Source organism: Xyrauchen texanus, chromosome 15 (genome assembly GCF_025860055.1).
Source record: "Xyrauchen texanus isolate HMW12.3.18 chromosome 15, RBS_HiC_50CHRs, whole genome shotgun sequence".
Lineage (NCBI taxonomy): Eukaryota > Metazoa > Chordata > Actinopteri > Cypriniformes > Catostomidae > Xyrauchen > Xyrauchen texanus.
In genome coordinates, this window is record NC_068290.1 from 32635351 (window position 1) to 32657483 (window position 22133).

Genomic DNA, 22133 nt, shown 5'->3' on the forward strand with positions numbered 1-22133 from the left:
AGATGGTAGAGTCAGAATTTGTGTAAACAGAATGAGAACATGGATCCATCATGCCTTGTTACCACTGTGCAGGCTGGTGGTGGTGGTGTAATGGTGTGGGGGATGTTTTCTTGGCACACTTTAGGCCCCTTAGTGCCAATTGGGCATCGTTTAAATGCCACGGCCTACCTGAGCATTGTTTCTGACCATGTCCATCCCTTTATGGCCACCATGTACCCATCCTCTGATGGCTACTTCCAGCAGGATAATGCACCATGTCACAAAGCTCGAATCATTTCAAATTGGTTTCTTGAACATGACAATGAGTTCACTGTACTAAAATGGACCCACAGTCACCAGATCTCAACCCAATAGAGCATCTTTGGGATGTGGTAGAACGGGAGCTTCGTGACCTGGATGTGCATCCCACAAATCTCCATCAACTGCAAGATGCTATCCTATCAATATGGGCCAACATTTCTAAAGAATGCTTTCAGCACCTTGTTGAATCAATGCCACGTAGAATTAAGGCAGTTCTGAAGGCGAAAGGGGGTCAAACACAGTATTAGTATGGTGTTCCTAATAATCCTTTAGGTGAGTGTATATATGGCTATACAAGATCATAAAATGTTTAAAATAGTTAGATGAGAAGTGTCACACAACAGGACACTGATGCTCAAAATGTCATGTCAATTACCCACATCTATGTGTATGAATAAATTACGTAAATTACTATTTACTGCTCATAGCTTTACTGTTTGCTGATATTATTTACTGTGCTGTTATTGTATTAACAGCACAGTAAATGTCCAGTCCGCCCTAATCCTAACCTTAGAAACAGCCTGATATTGTGTACATATGCTGAAATTATACTTGGAATAATAATATTTTTAACATCAGATCAATGTCTTTGACAGCTGCTGTGACATGGCAGTATCCGCAGCAGACAGTTGTCAACACACACTCTGTTGCTCATGCACATCAGACTCAAATCCAGCTCTCTTTTCGCACCCTTCCTGTACTGTGATAACCTTAGGACTTGCTTACATAATGTCCTTACCAATCTCTGCCAATGAACCATAGTGAATGCCACAGGGCATTTCTGTTCAAGATATTTCCATGCCGCAGCCCCTGAATATTGTATTCTGAACCATGAGAGAATCATAATCGCCAGTGGGTTGGTTTGTGTTGGTTTTTTTTATATTCAGTGGCAATAACATACGTATTTAGAAACTTAATCAAGTTTCTTATAACAGTAATAAGACAAAATATGCTGTTTGCATAACTGTTCAGTTTAAATGTAGCAGAATGTCAGTTTAAATACCATCGGCAACGATTACCTCAAAATGTTGTGTGTGTTTGGATGAATCTCACAAAGCCTGCCCAGGTCATTTTTCACCATCAACCCCCCAACCCTCCCTATTTTGTTAGAATTACAACATATAAAGGGAACATTAATGTAAAGTGTTTACAAAAAATGTCATGGTTCTAAAACCATTAAAATCGTAATGATCCTAAAAATAATTCTCTTTATGCAAAATATAATTTCTTAAATGATAGTACATTTTAATTGTTGTCATGCCCCACTGAAACGTTTGTGACCTGTTAGAGTTCAAATAAAACCCACTACTACATAATTAACCTTATGTGCTTACATTGTTAAAATCTTTATGAGCTCATAGAAAGTGTATAAAGCTGTATAACAGTATCCACGACACATCTTTATCTAGATTTCAGAGTGCTACACAGAAGGTCTTGTGGTGACTGTGAGCATGTCCTTCACACTGTTCTGTGCTTATGGGTGTGAGGTTTCACATCAGTGCCATCAGAGGTGCTAAATGAATAGAGAGGAACAAGTGTGTAAGGGTCCCAGTCAGCCATTTTAGCAAATCAATACAAAGCTATTAGCTCTTGGCCATGTTACAGCTATTGACATTTCTTCTAAGATCTAATGTATTATTCATGGGTCATCCATACCCCAACTTTTACATAGTGTATACACACACACACACACACACACACACACACATTAGTCTCAAAAATCCATAGAGCACAATCATGAACACATGCAATTACACTTGCACACACACGCATGGGTGCACAAAACTAGTCTATATTTGCCTGATTTTCCACACTTGATTTGGACTAGCTTTTAATCAAGGGAGAAGATCAAAGGTGTGAAGGGTCTTTGGTATTGCTTAAACACAGTTTGATCAAATATAATACTTGCAAAAGACACTCAAGGTGAATTCACTAAAGTTGTTTCACTTCTACATGTGGAATTATTTACTAACCACTTATAATCCAGTTCAAAGGAATTGTTCACCCAAAAATGAAAATTCTCTCATCATTTACTCACCCTCATGCCATACCAGATGTGTATGACTTTCTTTCTTCAACCGAACAAAAACTAAGATTTTTATTAAAATATTTCAGCTCTGTAGGTCCATAAAATGCAAGTGAATGATGGTCAGAACTTTGAAGCTCCAAAAGAAAATAAAGGCAGCATAAAAGTAATCCATATGACTCCAGTGGTTAACTCTATATATTCTGATGCCATTTGATAGGTGTGGGTGAGAAACAGATCAATATTTAAGACCTTTTTAACAATACATTTTCCTCCCTGCCCAGTAGATGGTGATATGCGCAAAGAATGTGAAGAATGTGAAAGTGGAGATTTATAGTAAAAAAAAAAAGGACTTAAATATTTATCTGTTTCTCACCCACACCTATCATATTTCTTCTCAAGACATGGATATAACCATTGGAGTCTTATGGATTACTTTTATGCTGCCTTTATATACATTCAAAGGTCTGGTCACCATTCACTTGCATTGTATGGACCTACAGAGCTGACATAATTTCTAAAAATATTTGTGTTCTGCAAAAGAAAGTAAGCCATACACATCTGAGATTACACAAGGGTAAAATGATGAGAGAATTTTCATTTTTGGGTGAACTATCCCTTCAATATAGCGCTGGTATAGTGCTGTACAATTTCCTTCCTATAGATTGGGCCTTATTTTAAAAATTCAATGCTATTACCACCCATGGAAAGAAGACGGTAAACAAAAAAAAATTTAAATGAGAGGTTTGTGTAAAATTTATTTTGATCATGCCAGCAGTAATCCAGCAAATGATAGAGTTTTATAACTGGGCATAGTATATGCAGAGGCATGATGTATTTGGCTGTTTTTGTGCCATTGTCTGATATGCAATTACTTCAGTAAATCAGATGCTAAAACAACACAGACAGTGCATGTAAATATGATACTATCAGTTGGTGCAATTCGTACTTGGTGAATTCCACCCACGTCCCAATACATTAAAGATATTGTTGTATAAAAAGTCCAGTAAAACAGAGAAAATGCTGATAGCAGGCCATAACAAGAGGAAGAAAACCACGTCCTTAAGTGAAATGTGTTAATAAAAGAGGTGTGAAGTGAGTAAGAAACAGCGATTCAGGTTTTTACATGAGGTTAATGGCTTCAGGCAACTGTTTTAACAGTACAAGTTATGATGCATTTCAAAAGCACCAGTTGAAGCACTTTCACGTTTCAATGTCAGTGTATAAACAATTTGTAAAAATGGACATAAAAATCACATAGCCACATGTTACTTTTACTTTCAACCTTTTAACAAATGATGCGTGCATTTTCTTGCATTTGTCTGTACCTAGTATGTTCACAATTTTAATTAAGTGTTGCTATGGCAACAATGGTTCTTGAAACAAGAAAATACAAAGTGCAAATATAAAGGGAGAAAAAGTGGGAAAAGGAAGAGAAGTGTAAAAGACACCTCTACATCCAAGCATGAATCAATAATCCTCACATGCTCTTTCAGATTAGAGATGTAATCATTTACACAATGTGTAAAAGTCTCTGGGGGCAGTCCTGTTACTGTTCTAACATTGTCAACAAAATATTTCCACCTGCCCGTATATCCGCGATTGTCATTTTCATTTTTGCCTGAAAATTTCCCATATTTCCCATAGTTTTTTCATCATTTAATTTCTTCATTTACTGCTCAAGTTCTTGGGACTTATAATCACCATAGTTTTTGAGGCACCACCAACATTCAAATTAGTCGTCATTTCAAAATGAGGTCTTCAATGGCCATTTTTAAAATGTATTACACCCAATCCTAAATATGTGGCTGGAAAAATTTTGAAGCTCCAAAAATCAAACAAGTCAGCTTAATAGTAATCCATATGACTCCAGTGGTTAAATCAATGTCTTCAGATGTGATACGTGTGGGTGAGAAACAGATAAATATTTCATCAGTTTTTACTATAAATTCTCCTCCCTGCTCAGTCAATCTCCACTTTAACTTTCACATTCTTCTTCTTGTGTTTTTCGTGATTCACATTATTCATGCATATGCCCCCTACTGGGCAGGGAGGAGAATTTCTAGGAAAAATGTACTTAAATACTGATCTGTTTCTCACCGTCACCTGTCATATCACTTCTTAAGACATGGATTTAACCACTGGAGTGGTATGGATTACTTTTACCTTATGTCCTTTTTGGATTAAAAAAAAGATGGCGCCGACCAGTGTTGTGGCTTGCCGTCACTCCTCTATGCTTTTTAGTTTTTTTTTTTTTTTTTGTCTTCTTAAATGTTTTATTTTGTCCATGCCAGTCTCTGTGGGTCTATGACCATACTACCCTGTTTCAGATTCGTTCGCATGTTGTGGACTTGTCGATAAGCAGTGCAAACAAGTGTCCCTTTTTCTATCATTCGCTGCCATCGTATTTACAGCGTTCTCCGGATAGATGTGCGTGCTGCAGGAAAAAGCGGCGCCGACGACGAGGGAGACGTGCAGGTGCTCACGTGAAGCAGATATTCTTGCGGAGGTCTTGTGCGGTTGTGCAGTTTGCTACAGTTGACGGCATCATGGATCGTGCTGCGGATCTGCGGGGTTGGCGATGTTCGCATTTGTTGCCAGTGTATCCGGATGGAGGTTCGTCAGCGCTGTGGTTTTATCAGGATGCAAAGTTTTCATCACATGTTAGAGGTGCAGAGTTGAGCAACTTGATTGATCTTAGGACGATTAAGTCGGGCCTTACTACAGCGGCCCCCATGGTTGTACAGACTTTACAGATGTTGCTTGTAAATGAGCGCTCGATTTCAAACAAGACATTCATTTTAAATGATTTTATATTGCAGAATGTCTTGGACTTCCTATTTATTACAGAGACATGGCTAAATCGGGATGAGGGTAGTCCTTGTGAGGAAATTTGTCCACCTGATTATATGTTAATTAATACCCCGAGACTGATGGGTCGTGGTGGGGGTTTAGCTACTGTTTGTAAGCAGCAGTATAAATGTCACCGTTTATCGACTGCATGTTATTCGAGCTTTGAGGTTCAGTTATTAAGACTTGAGTTTTATAAATCTGTTTTGGGAGTAGTTGTTTATCGACCTCCAAAGTATAGCCAAGTTTTTATTCAGGAATTTTCTGAGTTCTTATCTACTATTTTATTATTGTCTGATCATATTTTACTTGCTGGGGATTTTAACATTCATATTTGTTGCCCTGGGAAGCCTTTGGAGAAGGAATTTTCTGATTTGATGGACTCATTCAATTTTATACAACATGTTTTTGGTCCCACACATGAAAAAGGACATACTTTGGACCTTGTTTTTTCTTTAGGGCTGTCTATCTGTGATGTTGTTGTTAATGATGCCTGTATTTCAGATCATTTGCCTGTTACTTTTAACGTAAATGTGCAAATTGAGAAGGTGGAGCATCAGCATTCTTATATGCGCTCTCGTACAATCGATCAGTCTACACCTAAGGCGTTTGGTGATATTTTTATCACTCTTTCTGATGTATCATGGTCTGAGTCTGTAGTTATTACGGCAGATCCAGATGAGTTACTTAGGGCTTTTAATTCTGTGTGTTCTGGAGTTTTAGACTCTGTTGCTCCATATAAGATCAAGCATAGTAAGGTCAATCATCAGCCGTGGTTAAATGAACAAACTCGGGCTCTTAGACAGCAGTGTAGGCGAGCAAAACGGGTTTGGAAAAAGGATAAACTTATGATCTCGCAACAGATTTTACGTGATTTACGTATGGGATACCAGAAGGCTGTAAAGGACGCTAAATCAGCATTTTTTTCTAAAATTATATTACAGCATTCAAAATCACCTAAAATCTTGTTTCAATCTATTAATAGGTTTTTTTTAACTCAAATACTGTCTCAATACTACCATCTACTGAGTGTTGTGAGAAGTTTTTAAATGTTTTTTTTAGATAGAATTAACACAATTAGATCTGGTTTTCATGACTGGAATGGTTTGACAGGAGACACTTTAAAAAATGTTAGCACGTTTGATAAATTTGATTTGGTCTCAATCAAGGATATTAGCCTTATTATTGGGAAGTTGAAACGCCCAGCTCCTAGTTGGGATGTTTTGCCTTTTGATTTGTTGGCTGAGACATTCGATTATACTGGGACTTGTATTACTGCTATTGTTAATTGCAGTCTTTATACAGGCATTTTTCCGTTAAGTTTTAAGCAGGCGGTTATTCAGCCCCTTCTTAAAAAGCATACTCTTGACCCGTTGGATTTTAATAATTATCGGCTCATTTCAAAGCTGCCTTGTATTTCTAAAATTTTAGAAATACAGTTTTATCTCAATTAGTTTTATCTCAGTTAAGTTCTTTTTTGGCTAGAAACGAGGTGTTAGATGTCTTTCAGTCTGGTTTTCGGGCAGGACACAGTACTGAATCAGCTTTACTGCGAGTTTCTAATGATCTATTACTTATTGCAGATTCGGGCAATACTGGGGTGCTAATCATGTTGGATCTTAGTGCAGCTTTTGATTTAATTGATCATGATATTCTTATTAATCGTTTGGAACACGTTGTAGGGCTGAAAGGGACGGTTTTAAATTGGTTTTCCTCATATTTAAGGGGGCGTTCAATTTCTGTTAGGGTTGGGGATTTTTCCTCCGGGTCAGTTTCTCTGGATTGTGGAGTACCTCAAGGTTCAATTTTGGGACCTATTCTTTTTTCTCTGTTTTTGCTGCCTCTAGGTCAAATATTCAGGAAATATGGTATATTTTATCACTTATATGCCGATGATATTCAGATTTATTTACCGATTGGAGCCGGAGGATCAAGCCCTAATTTATCCTTGGTTGCTTGTTTACAGGAGGTGACTAATTGGTTACAGCAAAACTGCTTACAATTAAATGCCAGCAAGTCTGAAGTCATGGTGTTTGGGACGAAGAAGGCTGACAGCGGTTTAACCGATTTTTTAGGTATATGGGAAACATATGTGCAGCCTAAAATAAGAAATCTAGGTGTAATTTTTGACTCTGCTCTTATGTTTGACTATCAGGTTAAAAATGTGGTAAAAAATTGTTTTTATCAGTTAAGGACTATTGCTAAAATGAAATCTTTTTGTCTGTTCCTGATTTGGAGACAGTGATTCACGCATTTATCTCCACACGTTTGGACTACTGCAATTCTTTATATGTAGGAATTAGTCAATCTGTTATCTCAAGATTGCAGTTGGTTCAAAACGCTGCAGCGAGGCTGATTGCTGGTATTAAGAAGAGGGAGCATATTACTCCTGTTTTGAAAAGGCTTCATTGGCTCCCTGTGAAATATCGGATACAGTATAAGATTTTGTTATATGTTTATAAAGCTGTTCAAGAATTGGCCCCGGAATATATCAAGGATTTGGTGCTAATGAACTCTAGTAGATCTCAAAGGTCTTTTAATTGTCTACTGCTCTTTGTTCCAAGAACTCGACTTAAAACTAAAGGAGATCGAGCTTTTTCAGTCGCTGGCCCTAGACTGTGGAATGCTCTTCCCCCTGATATTAGAACTGCACCGTCAGTTGATGTTTTTAAAATTCGTGTGAAAACGTATTTGTATTCTGTTTGTTTTAATTCTTGACTTTGTCATTGCATATTGTATGTATGTTTTTTCTTGTTTTTGGATGTACAGCCCTTTGGTCTACGTTGTAGTTGAAGGGGCTATGTAAATAAATGAGACTTGACTTGAGACTTGAGAGTGTCAAAATTTTGCCACCCATTCACTTTGTGAGGACCTACAGAGCTGAGATATTCTTCTAAAAATATTAATTTGTGTTCTGCAGAATAAAGAAAGTTATACACATCTGGGATGGCATGAGAGTGAGTAAATGATAAGAGAATTATAATTTTTTGGTGAACTATTCCTTAAATTAAAATGTGATGGTTATGAATGTGGACATGCAAATTGTCTGATTTTCCAATGTAAAATTAATATTTGTGACAAGTTCAAAATCCTGTTTGTTATAGGGAAAGGCAAGGCAAGTCATAGGGAAACAAATGGCTTCACTTCCTGAGGAAGAGCCATTTTCATTCCTCTGCCAAGTCTTTGATTGCATCCTATAAAATCTCAAATCATTTAAATAAAATGATTAAAAGATGGACTGATAACATGCTTGCCCATAACTGTAAAATCACTTAAGAAGGCCATGTAGAGATGAAAATTAAACTAAGCTAAACATTTCATTAATTACCTGCCAAACACACACACATTTAATTAGGCATGGCCCTCCTGTATTTTGAACCTGTCAGTGATTCATCAGGGAATTAAATGCTGGGCTATCAATTACCATCATTCTCTAACATAACTTGGGTCATGAACCGACGTGATTGTATTCTTTTAATTAAAAACTATTCTAAGACTTATAATATGGAAGCAGACTAGAAGGAGATTAAAAGCAGGCACATTATATGAGTCTACTAATGAGGTATTATTTTGAGCAGGCTTAAAAGTGGAAAACAATAATTTATTTTTAAATATCAGGCTTGGCTGATTAGCCATAATGTACTTGGCAGCACCTGTCATTTTGTGAAAGCCATAGACATAATTTCAATTCTATAACCTAGAGTAATTTAGCCTGGTAACATTGCTTACTTATTTTCAAATCTCAGAAAATCATATTTCATATATGTTGTTTGTGATAAACATCTAATCTGTACTCTTGTAAAATATGCTTATATATCTATTTTTAACAATTAAGGGTGTGAATTAATATCCAAAACATTAGTGATTACTAGGGCTGTCGAATTAACATGTTTGAAGTACCACCATGTTTTCTGACTGCCCAGCTACAGTCACCATGGGGCAGTCAGCGCAGCTTCAGCTGTAAAGATGACATGTAGCTGTGGACGGAGCACAGCAGGATTCAGAGGTCTTGTGACAAAAAAAAAATCAATTAACTTTCAAATTACATTTAACTTATACGGCTTATATGGTGCGAGATGCTGAAAGCCAGTTAGAGGTGACGCTACCAAAGTGAGATGATACAAAAGAACGATCAAGAACGTGTTCTGTGAGCCCTTAAATACAATATACTACCTCAGAAAGAGCTAAATGGATTGCTGTGGACAGTACAGTATAGTGACCTAAAGCCACTTTTTGTATTGTCTAATCAATGCTTAACTTGTCCGCCACAATAATGTAATGTATTAGGATTACCGGAATTATATTTATTATATATAATAGTGTAGTTACAATTATTTGAATTATTATATATGAAATGATCTTTTTTGGGGGACTTTTCTCAGCAAATATTGATTCATATGATTATTTGTGATTAATTCGATAATTTTTTTTGCATATCATGTAATTAATTTGATATACAAAAAATAATTTGACTTACAGCCCAGGCACCTCTGCAATATTTAACACACACACACACACACACACACACACACACACACACACACACACACACACACACACACACACACATATATATTTATATACAGTATATACCATATATATTTTTATTAAAAAAACCTTATAAAAAAAAGGTTGGGGGTCTGGGTAGCTCAGTGAGTAAAGACGCTGACTACCACCCTGGAGTCGCAAGTTCGAATCCAGGGCATGCTGAGTGACTCCAGCCAGGTTTCCTAAGCAAACAAATTGGCCCGGTTGCTAGGGAGGCTAGAGTCACATGGGGTAACCTCCTCATGGTCGCAATAATGTGGTTCTCGCTCTCTGTGGGTTGCGTGAATGCCGCAGAGAATAGTGTGAAGCCTCCACGCACGCTGTGTCCACAGTAACACGCTCAACAAGCCACATAATAAGATGCGCGGATTTACGGTCTCCGATGCAGAGGCAAATGAGCTTCGTCCTCCGCCACCCGGATTGAGGCGAGTCACTACGCCTCCAGGAGGACTTAGAGCACATTGGGAATTGGGCATTCCAAATTGGGGAGAATAGGTGAGAAAACAAACAAACAAAAAAAACTTTTAATTACTGTAATTTAATACTAGTGAGCGAATATTGATTTAAAAATTCATGCATTATATTAAACTAATTTTGTTGAAACAGTATTTGCAGTGACCCTTACCTGCAGCAGAAAGTCAAACAAGGCCAGCCGCCCCCATTCTGAGTGATGAACTCCAACACAGTTAGTGGAGTTTAAAGGCACCTGAGTACCACACCTGCTCTGCAGTAATGTCTGGTATTGAGGCCAGGTGAGTAAGAAAGAGTTCTGGTCATTCTCAGCATCAGACAGGTGCCGAATATTGGGATCCCACCACACCACAGGTCTGGGAGCCCCATTGGTGTACTTATATGGTAAAATATCACTTTGAAATTTCCTCAAGACAGCAGGCAAGCTCCGGTTTAGACCCAAAACTCTGTCCAGGTGAAAGGCAAACACCTCAAACCAGTCATTGGGATGTTTGATGAGCGCACAGCCTCCCATTTGACAACGTTTGATATGATTGACCTCTGCAAAAGCATTTGTATCGCGGAATCCAACCTGAAGCACTTGTCCATGGCCTGGAAGCCTGGCTTTACTCAACACACTGTCTCTGGAGAGAAGCGTCATCTTTTTAATATCATCCTCGTTAAGCCAGGGCAGAGATTCAGCTTTGGTTTGGTTCCAGTCTTCAATAAAAGCCTCATTGGGTACAGTCATACACCAGTCAGTGGCAAAATCACTCATGCCAGCCCCTGCTAGAATCCTACCCTTGATTTCAGCTCCAGAATGGGACCTCTTCCTCTCAGAAGGTTTCAGTTTTGGCACCTGCTGTGCTTGAGTGAACTGCCCCAAACGGCTCTTTGCTTTCACCCCATCTGGTGTGCATTTGTGCCGGCATGTCTTGTTGTTTGGGTGGAGGCTTTGCATGCTGGCGGACTGAGGCAAAGCCTCAGTTGGGTTAAAGTTTCTGCTATTGCCTGGTTTAATGGCTTGCCCTCTGTTGCCAGTGGCCACAAATGGCTGGAATAGATGCTTGTTCATGTTCTGCAGAGACACTTCTTTCTTGTTTGCTCCAGTTTTTGGAGACTTATTGCTTGATACATAAACTTTTCCCTCTGCTGTTTTCCCAGAGGAAAATGATAGCTGATGATGATTGATCATGAGGAGATGTTTGGTGGAATCCTTAACTTCAGTGTTTTTTCGGGTTCCACTCTGTCTGTTTGAAGGCATTTGAAGATGAGGTCTAAGGGAACGCCTCTCCACCAGCCTGTTGGGTTTGTTATTGAGGGGCCCCAGTAGGTGCACAGTGCTCTGCTCAGATGGGAAGTTTGGAAGGGTGTATATCATCACAACTGACAGAATGAAGAGACACAGGAACGCCACCACGCATCGACACTTAAGTCTGAACTTAATCAACACTCTCACAGCCTGCCAGACACAAAGCAGAGAAGTTGGTGGTTAAAAAAATCAGTTCAATAACCTCAGCAAGCAAGTCGTACTTTAAAACACAAAAAGAATAAAGACTCTTTCAACTTGTTGAACAAAAAACAACAACATTGCTGGTCATCACCATATTTTTTTTTTCTGGATGTTGGTGTGCTGGTGTACCAGGTGGTAACCAGCAAGACTTCCATGATCAATCAACTTAATCAGAAAGACCATGCTGGTGACTAGCATCTCTTTGCTGGTGAACTACATGGCTATACTGGTCCACCAGCTAGAACAGCACCAAACCAGTATAAACCAATATGGACATTATGTCTGCCTAGCATTGTTTGCTGGTGAACAACATGAATATTGTGGTCCACCAGCAAGAACAGCACCAAACCAGCATAAACCAGCTAAGACCAGCATGGAAATTCTAATTGTCCAGCATTTTCTTGCTGGTGAACAACATTGCTATACTGGTTGTCCCGCTAAACCAGCACCAAGCCAGCACTAACCTGAATAAATCAGCTTAGACCAGCATGAAAATTCTGGTTATACTACTAGAAGATTCAGAGGTTGAATGTTACAGCATATAGCATTACAGACATACAGCATTTAAAAGGGTGGACCACAATGCTGTATGTTCAACGTCCCAACATCTGAATGGAATTCCTTCTAAAAACATTTGCTCATTTTGATTTCCCTACCCTCCCAGAAATACCAACTGCTTTTTTTTTTAACCTGCTAAAAAGACCATATGTGGTGGTGATTTACATTAGGCCAGGAGGTTTTCTACATGTGTTCATTCCATTGTGAACGCAGATTCAACACTGTCTGACTGGAATGTGAATGGGATCTTTCACAGCTGTTAATTTTACATGCAAGAGAATTAGAAATCTACTTCCAGACCTCAAAAGTTTGATATTCTTAACATACAAAACATAGATCTTGGATCTGCTACTAAAAAGTAAGTGTATTGTACTTACTGCAGTACAAGATGTAGTACATAAACAGCATCTGGAGGATGTTGCTGTATTTGGCTTGTTTCTTACTTCTCATTCCCTAATTTTCCTGCCCTAGCCATGAACTGTGCTAAAATGGGTAAAGCCTATCATTTAAGGTTAGAAGAAGCACCAATCATCCCAAAAGCTCTACACAAAAATGTAAGTAAATATAGCTTAAAAAGACCTTGAAATGTTGTCGTAAATGACAGCATTTAACTAACAATTCTAGTATTTTGTTGAAACATTTTGAACACTTGCTTCCATTTTCCCTAAAATAAATATAACCTACAGCATATACACTCACTATGGTCATAATACAGTGCCTGGTGTAGTCTTCTGCTGTTGTTGCCCATCCACTTAATGGTTCGATGTGTTGTGCATTCTGAGTTGCTATTCTGCTCACTACAATTTTACAGAGTGGTTATCTGAGTTACCCTAGACATTCTGTCAGTCTGACCATTCTCTGTTGACCTCTGTCATCAACAAGACATTTCCGTCAGCTCACTGGATGTTTTTTTGTTTTTTGCATCATTCTGAGTAAACTCTAGAGGCTGTTGTGTGTGAAAATCCCAGGAGATCAGCAGTTACAGAAATACTCAAACCAGCCTGTCTGGCACCAACAGTCATGTCATGGTCGCAGTCACGGTGATCAAATTGTTTCCTAACCTGTATCTGCATGAGTATATGCAGTACACTGCTGCCAAATGATTAGCTGATTAGATTATCACATAAATAAGTAGGTGTACAGATGTTCCTAATAAAGTGCTCAGTGAGTGTGTGAGTGTGTGTGTGTATATATATATGTATATGTATATATATATGTATATTATATGATATATGATATAACTTACTTTGAAGACATTAACATGTCAATATAAATAATAATTTTGTAAAACAAGTACATTAATAAATACATAGCATAATACAAGTATGCCACATATTGTATCTGTGTGCTGCACATGAAAGAAATGTATCAATACTGTGAGATCTCTCCCAACTGGCTGATGTTTTTATGACTTGACCAGATAGCACCTGTGAAGGTCTTCCATTATGCTCCAGGTTAAAGAATGTCTTGCATGCAGTTTCACTATGCTGAGGTAAAACACAGTCTGCAACAGGTTAGGGCCTGCTTAACTGCAGACTTATGCTAAAAAGTAAATATTTCTATGAAGGCAAGTACGTATTTAGGTCACGATTAAGCATCTGCATATTAAAAACCTCTCCTGAAATCTCTTCCTCTAAGAGAATCTTGTTGATTTTTACCTGCTGCCTTTTACAGTTTGCTATTTTTTAATTACATTTCAGTTCAGCAAAAGGTTGAAACATCAGTTAGATTTCCAGTGGCCCAATAAAGTATTTGGACCCTTAAGCCACACTTACAAAGTATATTGCTTTAATTAACAATCTTGCACAAACAAGTATTTTTAGGTTTCAAACTATATTGTAGACAGTCTGTACTGTACATTGTCCATAGTTAATATATCATAATCTACTCCTGTGGTTACTCTGCTAGGACTCCTGTGTGAGGAAAAAAACAACAACAAAAAAACACAATGTCCCCATCTTCTGATTGGCCTCGCCAGCAGGTGGGTGTGTCTTTGAGACCAAGCCTATACAATAATGAAGGTTCAATAGAAGAATAAGGTGCCCCTTTGCATCTCTAGATGTAGACTTGATGTTTTTTAGAATCATATCCTACACTCCCTCATCCAATACAAAGTTTAAATCTTTCTCCCATAATCTCATGAGGGAAGCTGAAGCTCCCTCCCCCAGACACTGAATTAACAGTGAGTAATACACTGATGCCTCATGACCTTTTCCAATAGCTATAATCACCACTCCCAGAGTATCTGCAGCTTTAAGGGGGTGTATGCTACTCCTAAAAATAGTACAGAGCAGGTGGCACAGCTGTAAATACCTAAAGAACTGAGGCCTGGGAATCCCAATATGTTGAACCATATTTTCAAAGGATCTCAACACTCCACTCTCATATAGGCCACAGAATGTAGTAACCCCCTCTCAATCCACTCCAGCAGAAAGCAGAAAGGGGACTTATTAATACATAATTTGGGGTTCAGCCATATGCTCGAGGATACATTTAAATAAATGTCTGAATTAAACACTTTTGTCCATACAGAGTGCAAATGCGAGATAATGGGGTGTAACATAACTTCTCCAGTTAGTTTGATAGAAAGGCTTTGCAATGGCGAAATATAACTTACTGAAATGCAATCTGGGACATTTACCATTCCAAATGAAGGACTTCTCTATGCTATCAAATTGCTTGAAATATGAGATTGGGACATCTATAGGGAGAGATTGTAGCAGGAAGTTGAATTTTGAAATACAGTTCATTTTTAGAACATTAACCTTCCCAGTAAGAGATAAATGTGAGGAAGCCCACCTTCCCACATCGCTCAAATTAAAAAAAAAAATTAAAAATTAACTCTGGGAATAAAATACCCAAATACTTAATGCCCTGTTTGGACCACTTGAATGCGCCTGGCTGAAAAGCCATTACCGGGCAGTATGCTGTCAGAGCCAAAGCTTCGACATCAAGTGTGTCGGCGTCAAGTGAGGTAGAAGCAACCAGAATCTGATTGTTCGCCACTGCCTACATGACTGATTAATGAAACACCTGTTATCGTAAGAGTTACGGCCCTGAATAAACCCTAACTGATCTATATGTATATGTCATAAATTAATCAGTTAGCCAAAATTTTTGACAATATTTTAACGTCTAACTGAATCAGGGAAATGGGATGGTAACTCTTACACTCGATCTGATCGTTGTCCTTTTTAAGAATCAGACTGATCCGGGCTTGCGTCATGGTTGGCGGAAGCTTTCCATTCTTTAATGATCCTGTATAAACTTCTAACAAAAGTGGAGCCATTTCTGTTGTATAAGATCTAAAAAAACAAAATTGAAAAGCCGTCTGGCCCCAGAGACTTGCTTGTAGACAACGCCTTAATTACCTTGCCAAGCTCCTCCAAGGTTATCTCAGAATCAAGAGAATTGTTTTTCTCAGTCATCAGTTTAGGAAGTTCTAATGGTTCCAAAAAGTTTATATTATCCTCATCAGTAGATGGAGGCGTGGAACTATAGAGATCAAGATAGAATTCTTTAAAAGCATTATTTATTTATTTAGTTTTTCTTCCCAATTTGGACTTAGAGATCCAAAAAAAAAAATCTATTGTAGAGTAAATCTTATGGACTGATAAGATACATTTATAGTCCCTACCAGATGGGTTCAAAAGTCAAAGTTGAAGCGTCAGTGTTGCTCTAGGGGGCTTGCACACATTTGCTTGACTATGACCATCAAATGATTAAAGTCTCCTCCCAACATTATATCATGAGGGCTGTCAGCGGCTTGCAACATCCATTAAAGGTCTATAAAAAAGCCCTGTTCATCAACATTAGGTGCATAAATATTAGCCAAAATAAGACTTTGTCCCTGAATTTCAGCTAAAACAATAATGACTCTTCCTAATTTATCTTAGCTCTGTTTGAGACATGTGAATTGGAGATGTTTACTTATCAGTGTAATGACTCCCCTGCTCTTACTCAAGCCAACACAATAAAAAAAATGCCCACCCCACATCTTTCCAAAAGGTTCAGCTTCCTGCAGAAAAAGGTGTGTTTCTTGAAGAAACACTATATCACATTTCTTACACTTAAGAAGAGAAATAACCTTCCTTAATTTTATGGGGTGCCCTACCCCATTTACATTCCACATAGAGAGAGACAATCCACTCATATTAACATTTGACATTTTGACATATAAGAAAAAATAGATTGTGTGTCAAAGACAAGATTATAAAGACCACATTCCAACATTAGTGCAACAATCAAATCCTGAACATCTTGAAAAAAAAACCCTGAAAAAATAAAAATGTCCGCATTAACTCCATGCATGACAGTGCCAACTGGCGTCCATCCCTCCAAACTCAAACAGTCCATGTAAACCTACGAGAACCCCTGTGACAACTTTGCCATCGGGTTGCTCAAGTCCGGTGTTTCAATACAAATTTTGTGAGACAGAATTACACAGCAAAAGATCATCTATAAAACAAACTCCAGCCGATAGGCAGAATAAACACAAAGAGTGTGTAGATTAATCCACAAAACTGTCCTGAAGGTGTGTTATTCTACAAAATAAACTCCAGCCGATTGGCGAAACAGCATAAAAAAGCTCCCAGATTCTTCAAACAGTCAAGCGAATGTTCAGGGAGCTGGTCCACTCGGCTACAACATGAGAGCAAGCAAATTACTTACTCAATCCAATAACTTTGCAAGAAACACTACACAAAATAAACTCCAGTCAATAGGCAGAATAAACTGAAAGAGTGTGTAGATTCATTCACAAAACCATTCCAAAGGTGTGTTGCTCTACAAAATAAACTCCAGCCGCTAGGTGGAACCAGCACAAAAAGAGCGTGCGGATTCTTCAAACAGTCAAGTGAATGTTCAGTGAGCCGGTCCACTCGGCTGCAATGTGAGTACAACAAAATTACTTACTCCCTTGACTTTATGAAGGACATCGCTTGCTGTAGGCATGCGGATGTTTTACGGCCATCCTTAGCATCTATTCTCAGTGCAAAAGGCACTTTCCATTGATGTAAATGTTTATTGCATTCCTTGAGTTGATCACATTTCTCTCTTTTCGAGTTTGCAAAGTCTGTGAACAAGAAAATGCTGTGGTTCTTCCAAGAAAGCCTTCCTTTACTCCTCGCCTCACATAACACAAGATCTTTAATGTATGATCTCAGAAATTTGGCCAGAATTGATCGGGGCCTGTCTCCCTCCGTGGATTGCCGAGCCAGAATCCTGTCCCTCTACTCCTTCTGGGACTCCCACGATATGGATGTTATTCCACCGTCTACGGTTTTCCATGTTCTCCAACTTCTCCCAGGCCCACTCCAAATTCACCTTGGTTGCTAGCGGAATAGCAGATAATTCCCTCTCCGATGAATCCAGATAATCGATACATTTCTTGACATCCCCCACTCTTGTAACCACATCAGTAAACTTTCAATACATGGCGCATGGCGGTGATCGATCGAAATATCACAGCAAGATCCTCCAAGTCAGCAACAACTTATTGCCAACATGTTCAGCATCTCCCGCCGCATTTACAGCATCTCTCTGACCCTGCGGCCTGGGATGTCAGCTTGAGCAAGTAAGTGTCTTTTAATGTCTCCAGAGCCCAAGGATTTTGAATTCTTTGACATATTGACCTCCTAGAACAGTTATGAAACAGAGTGTATCGGATCCCACCAGTTTATGTCATAAAAAGTATTAAAACTAGCAAAGTGCGCAGAGCTCGCCATTCACACGTCCGATCCACGCATGTCATCACGTGACTCCTCGCATAAATATTTTTAGTTAATCACAATTATTCGCAGATTTTGAAAGTGCTGTAATTTGACACTATACAGTGTATACTTCTTTTCCTGGCAAAATGCATTTATTTCAATCTTAGGAAAGATAAAAAAACATATATAACAAAATAATACTTTAATAACATTTTCCAAACAAAGCCTTCCATAGTATTAAGATAGAAATGCACTAAAATAGCCCCAATTCAAGTAACATTAAACATTTCCCAAAGTCTAAGTGGGAGTATGACTAATTGAAAGAACTATTCCCCAAATAGGTTGCATTAGTGATGGGCATTCCGGCTCTTTTCAGTGAGCCGGCTCATTTGGCTCAGCTCACCAAAAAGAGCCGGCGCTTTTGGCTCCCAAACGGCTCTTTATAGAAATATGTTTTGTATTTTTTCAAGTCAAACAGTTTGTGATAGTTTGACTATAATTGGTGTTAAAAACATTCTAATTAAATTATTAAATTAAATCATAATCTACCACAGTGTATTTAAAAATGTATTGGTTTGTTATGAAAAAGAATGCTATTAAACATTTGCATTAAAAGTATAACTTTTTTGTATATAAACAAAGTGCATATAAATCTAACCATTCAAAATGAATACAGTCTGAACAGCATAATATAATATTACACCATATCAAAGAAAAATAAATAATAATTTGCAAAACTGCAGCATCCAACAAATTGAAATAAATGTAAAAAAGAAGGATACTATTACACGTGCATTTAAAGTATAACTTTTTTTAATGTTTATAAACAAAGTGCATATAAATGTAACGATTCAAAACGAATACAATCTTAACAACATAATAAGTTGGCTCCGCCCTCCCTCACACCTCTTTGGTTTATTGATTAACAATGCATGTCTGATTGACAGGAACAACAGGTGAGGTTGGTCTGAGCAGACAGTCAGAAAGAATGTTTGTGCGCTTGAGCATTTAGACCTATATTATTTTATTTCTTTTTCGTTCTATGAATTAGTTAATTATATTCATTTAAATCTTTTAATTATTCATATTTAATATGATTAGATTTGTCTCTTTTGATATGCGAGCCGGCTCCCAATATTCAACTACAAGAGCCGACTCATTCGCGAACGACCCATCGCTATTGCATTTTCTTTGCAGTGGGCATTAAAACTCTCATCCTCCACAATATTAAACTCGCTAGACTGTGGCTATCTGTTTTGCTACAGCAATCGTGACGCCATGTTCATAATTGGCTTTAGGGTGTCAGCGCTCTTTTAAAAACACATTTGGCACTGTATTTAAATAAGAAAACCGTTCAGTTTTAAAGGGAAACTCTTTAAATCCAGAACAGTGTTAGAAATGAGTCAGAACACAAACCCTTCAGCAAAACACATTATCAAAACAAGCTGTTAGGAAATCACACAGTCAACCGAAAGAGTGTCTCTCTCTCATACAGAGAACCTGCCAAAACAAATATAACTAAATCTTATCTTAAATATGACATTTGGCTGATTTTCCCATTGGTGAGTGAAGGGATCAGGCATCCAGATGGTTAAAGGAAGGGTGTAAAGTGTAAGTAGTATTTATGCAGGCAAGCATACTGACACCATGATTAAGCGAAACTGACGAATACATCACAAACAAGAATGGCAAAGACATCACACTGTTACACAAGGCAACAATCCAAGCACAACGAACACCAGGAGACAGACCAAGAACATGTGGATTAATCAGTCAGACAACTAGAATGTTTTTGGGAAAACATGTTCCAAAAGTTATAATACCTAATTAGTCTTGCACAGACTACACCTTAATGACTCAAACATAGTGTATAAATCAGCTGTTGATGAAATGATGAAATAATGTTATAATTGTTGGATACCAAATGTATCCAACAAACACATGTGCAGGTAATTATTTCTGGTAATTAATAATTATTTCTAACTGCAGATTATAAACTCTATCTATATTAAAATAAGCTCTATTGACAGCAAACAAAAAAAACTACAGTAGGGTGCAGCATGTACAGTAATATACTTACAGGGCAATGGGGCAAGGCATCGCATTGGGTTAAACGTCTAAAATATACACTTTCAAAGTATAGCCACGTGATGAAAATGCACACAGGCCAATGTCGATAAAGCAAAACTAGAAGTTCATCCACAAAGTACAGTAGCCTCAATGCCTAAATGATTATTTAGCAAACCTAACACCTGAAAATATAACACATTTCTGTAAAGAAAATAAAAATAAAAAAATTATTTAAGCGCTTAAACAAAAATACGAGCGGCAAGTTTCTACTTACTCTCCAGAATGCCTATTTGTGCATAACTGTAAATGCTATATTTGTTTTTACTATAACTGAGGTACGAGCCTAAATTATTGTCTGTGTCACAAATTATGTTGATAGAGCTGAATTTGTATTGCTGTAAAGCCATTTAAATTCCTTAAATTCAGGTTTAATTCTATTCTTTTTTTATCACATTAATATAGGCAATTTCCATGTTTGGTGGTAAAATATGAAATGCCTCAAGTCTACCAACACAAACACATACATATACTGTAAGTACAATTAGGATAAAATGTTTTTTTTTTTGCTACATAAGTTAACTAAGTTAAGTGCATTAAATACCATAGTAAACACATATGGGCCATATGACCCACATATGCATTCTATAGGCAGTGATGCAAACTTTCTTATAATTGAAACTAAATGTTATGTAAACATTTAGTTTCAATTCACATGATCCAAGACTTCCTAACTAGATAACCTGGGGTTATCAGATGAAAAGATTTGTCTTAAAAACTAAACGCTGGGTAATTTTTCACCCACATATTTTAAGGTTAAAATGGGCATCAGTCCAGCACATACTCATAAGGAACTGCACTGACAACTCACTAGCATCCAGAGAGAAGTGACTGGTTTCTTGACTGAGTCATGTTTCCTTAGAATTATTCTAGCTCAAAATCAAGAGTGTATAGCAATGCCAAAGTACTTCATAACTTCTATCTCTGCCAAAACAAGACAAGACAAAGAAAACAAATAAACTGCCAACAGCTGAATGTTTGTTTACGATGGGTGCAGTAGAGATGTGTATGAACGTCTTCTCATGACAATAGAGAACAAAGACTCACTCAATGCTGAGAGGAAATTGGGCGAGATGGTGCTCTGGGCTCCTCCAGCTGCAGTCTGTCTTTATCAAGTAATCATTTTACAGTATATGTCAAATTCTCTAATGAAGGGAGATCTTTCACTGCTGGTCTAGAATAGGAAAGTAGTCTGAGGTGCATTATGCAGGTGCAAGTGTTTTTTGGGGGGCTTACAACTGTTTCATAACGGAATGAGTGAAACATACTTTAAGAAAGTGGCAAATTGTGAACCTAGATCTACATTTGACAAATAGGCCCTGCTTACACACACACACACACACACACACACACACTGTAACCAACAGTGTTTAAAATGCTTATTTGTTTAAAAGCTGGATGTATTAATGCTTACACAACAAACAAAATGTCGTCACATGCATTTCTCATTAATGTCATATAAGTGATTGATTACATAACACTTTGGACCCATCTACACCTGTTTTTATTGCTGGCCATCTTAGATAACAACAGAAGTGATAGATCTGGTTCTGTTTGTGCAAGTGTACAAGTGCTCTGCACATTCGTCAAGCATGAGGAACTGTAATTGTGATCATCAAGGAGACTGCAGATGGCGAGTTACATTTTGGCCTGTTTCTCTCCCAAAACCAATAGGATCTCTTCAGAAGACATGGATTAAACCATATGAGCCGTGTGAATTCCTTTTATGATGCCTTTATGTCCTTTTTGGAGCTTGAAAGTTTTGAACCCCATAGACTTATATAGTATGGAAAAAAATCTCAAATCTCAATTAAAAGAAAAGTAATTCTGAGTTTCAGACTTCATAAATTGAGTAAATTATTAGATAATTTTTATTTTTGGTTGAACGATTCCTTTAAGTTCTGCAAGTTATACTGTGTATAGTTCAGTGTGAACAGAAAGAGATCTTAGGTCAAGATGCCTGCATTAAGAAATATTGTAGAGCCCTAGTTGTAGGCTAAAGGCTACATTACTTAAGATAGGAAATAGTTTTAAATGGATTTAAATAAAC

At 37.7% G+C, this 22133-nt stretch overlaps 1 protein-coding gene across 1 annotated transcript in view; it reads right to left on the bottom strand.

The window, feature by feature from the left end:
- Positions 1-22133, bottom strand: part of gask1a (golgi associated kinase 1A) — a 40101-nt gene that overhangs the window by 8988 nt on the left and 8980 nt on the right. The window contains exon 2 of the mRNA XM_052143777.1: positions 10350-11636. Within this exon, the coding sequence (XP_051999737.1) occupies positions 10350-11636 (1287 nt within the window). The remainder of the gene's footprint in view (positions 1-10349; positions 11637-22133) is intronic.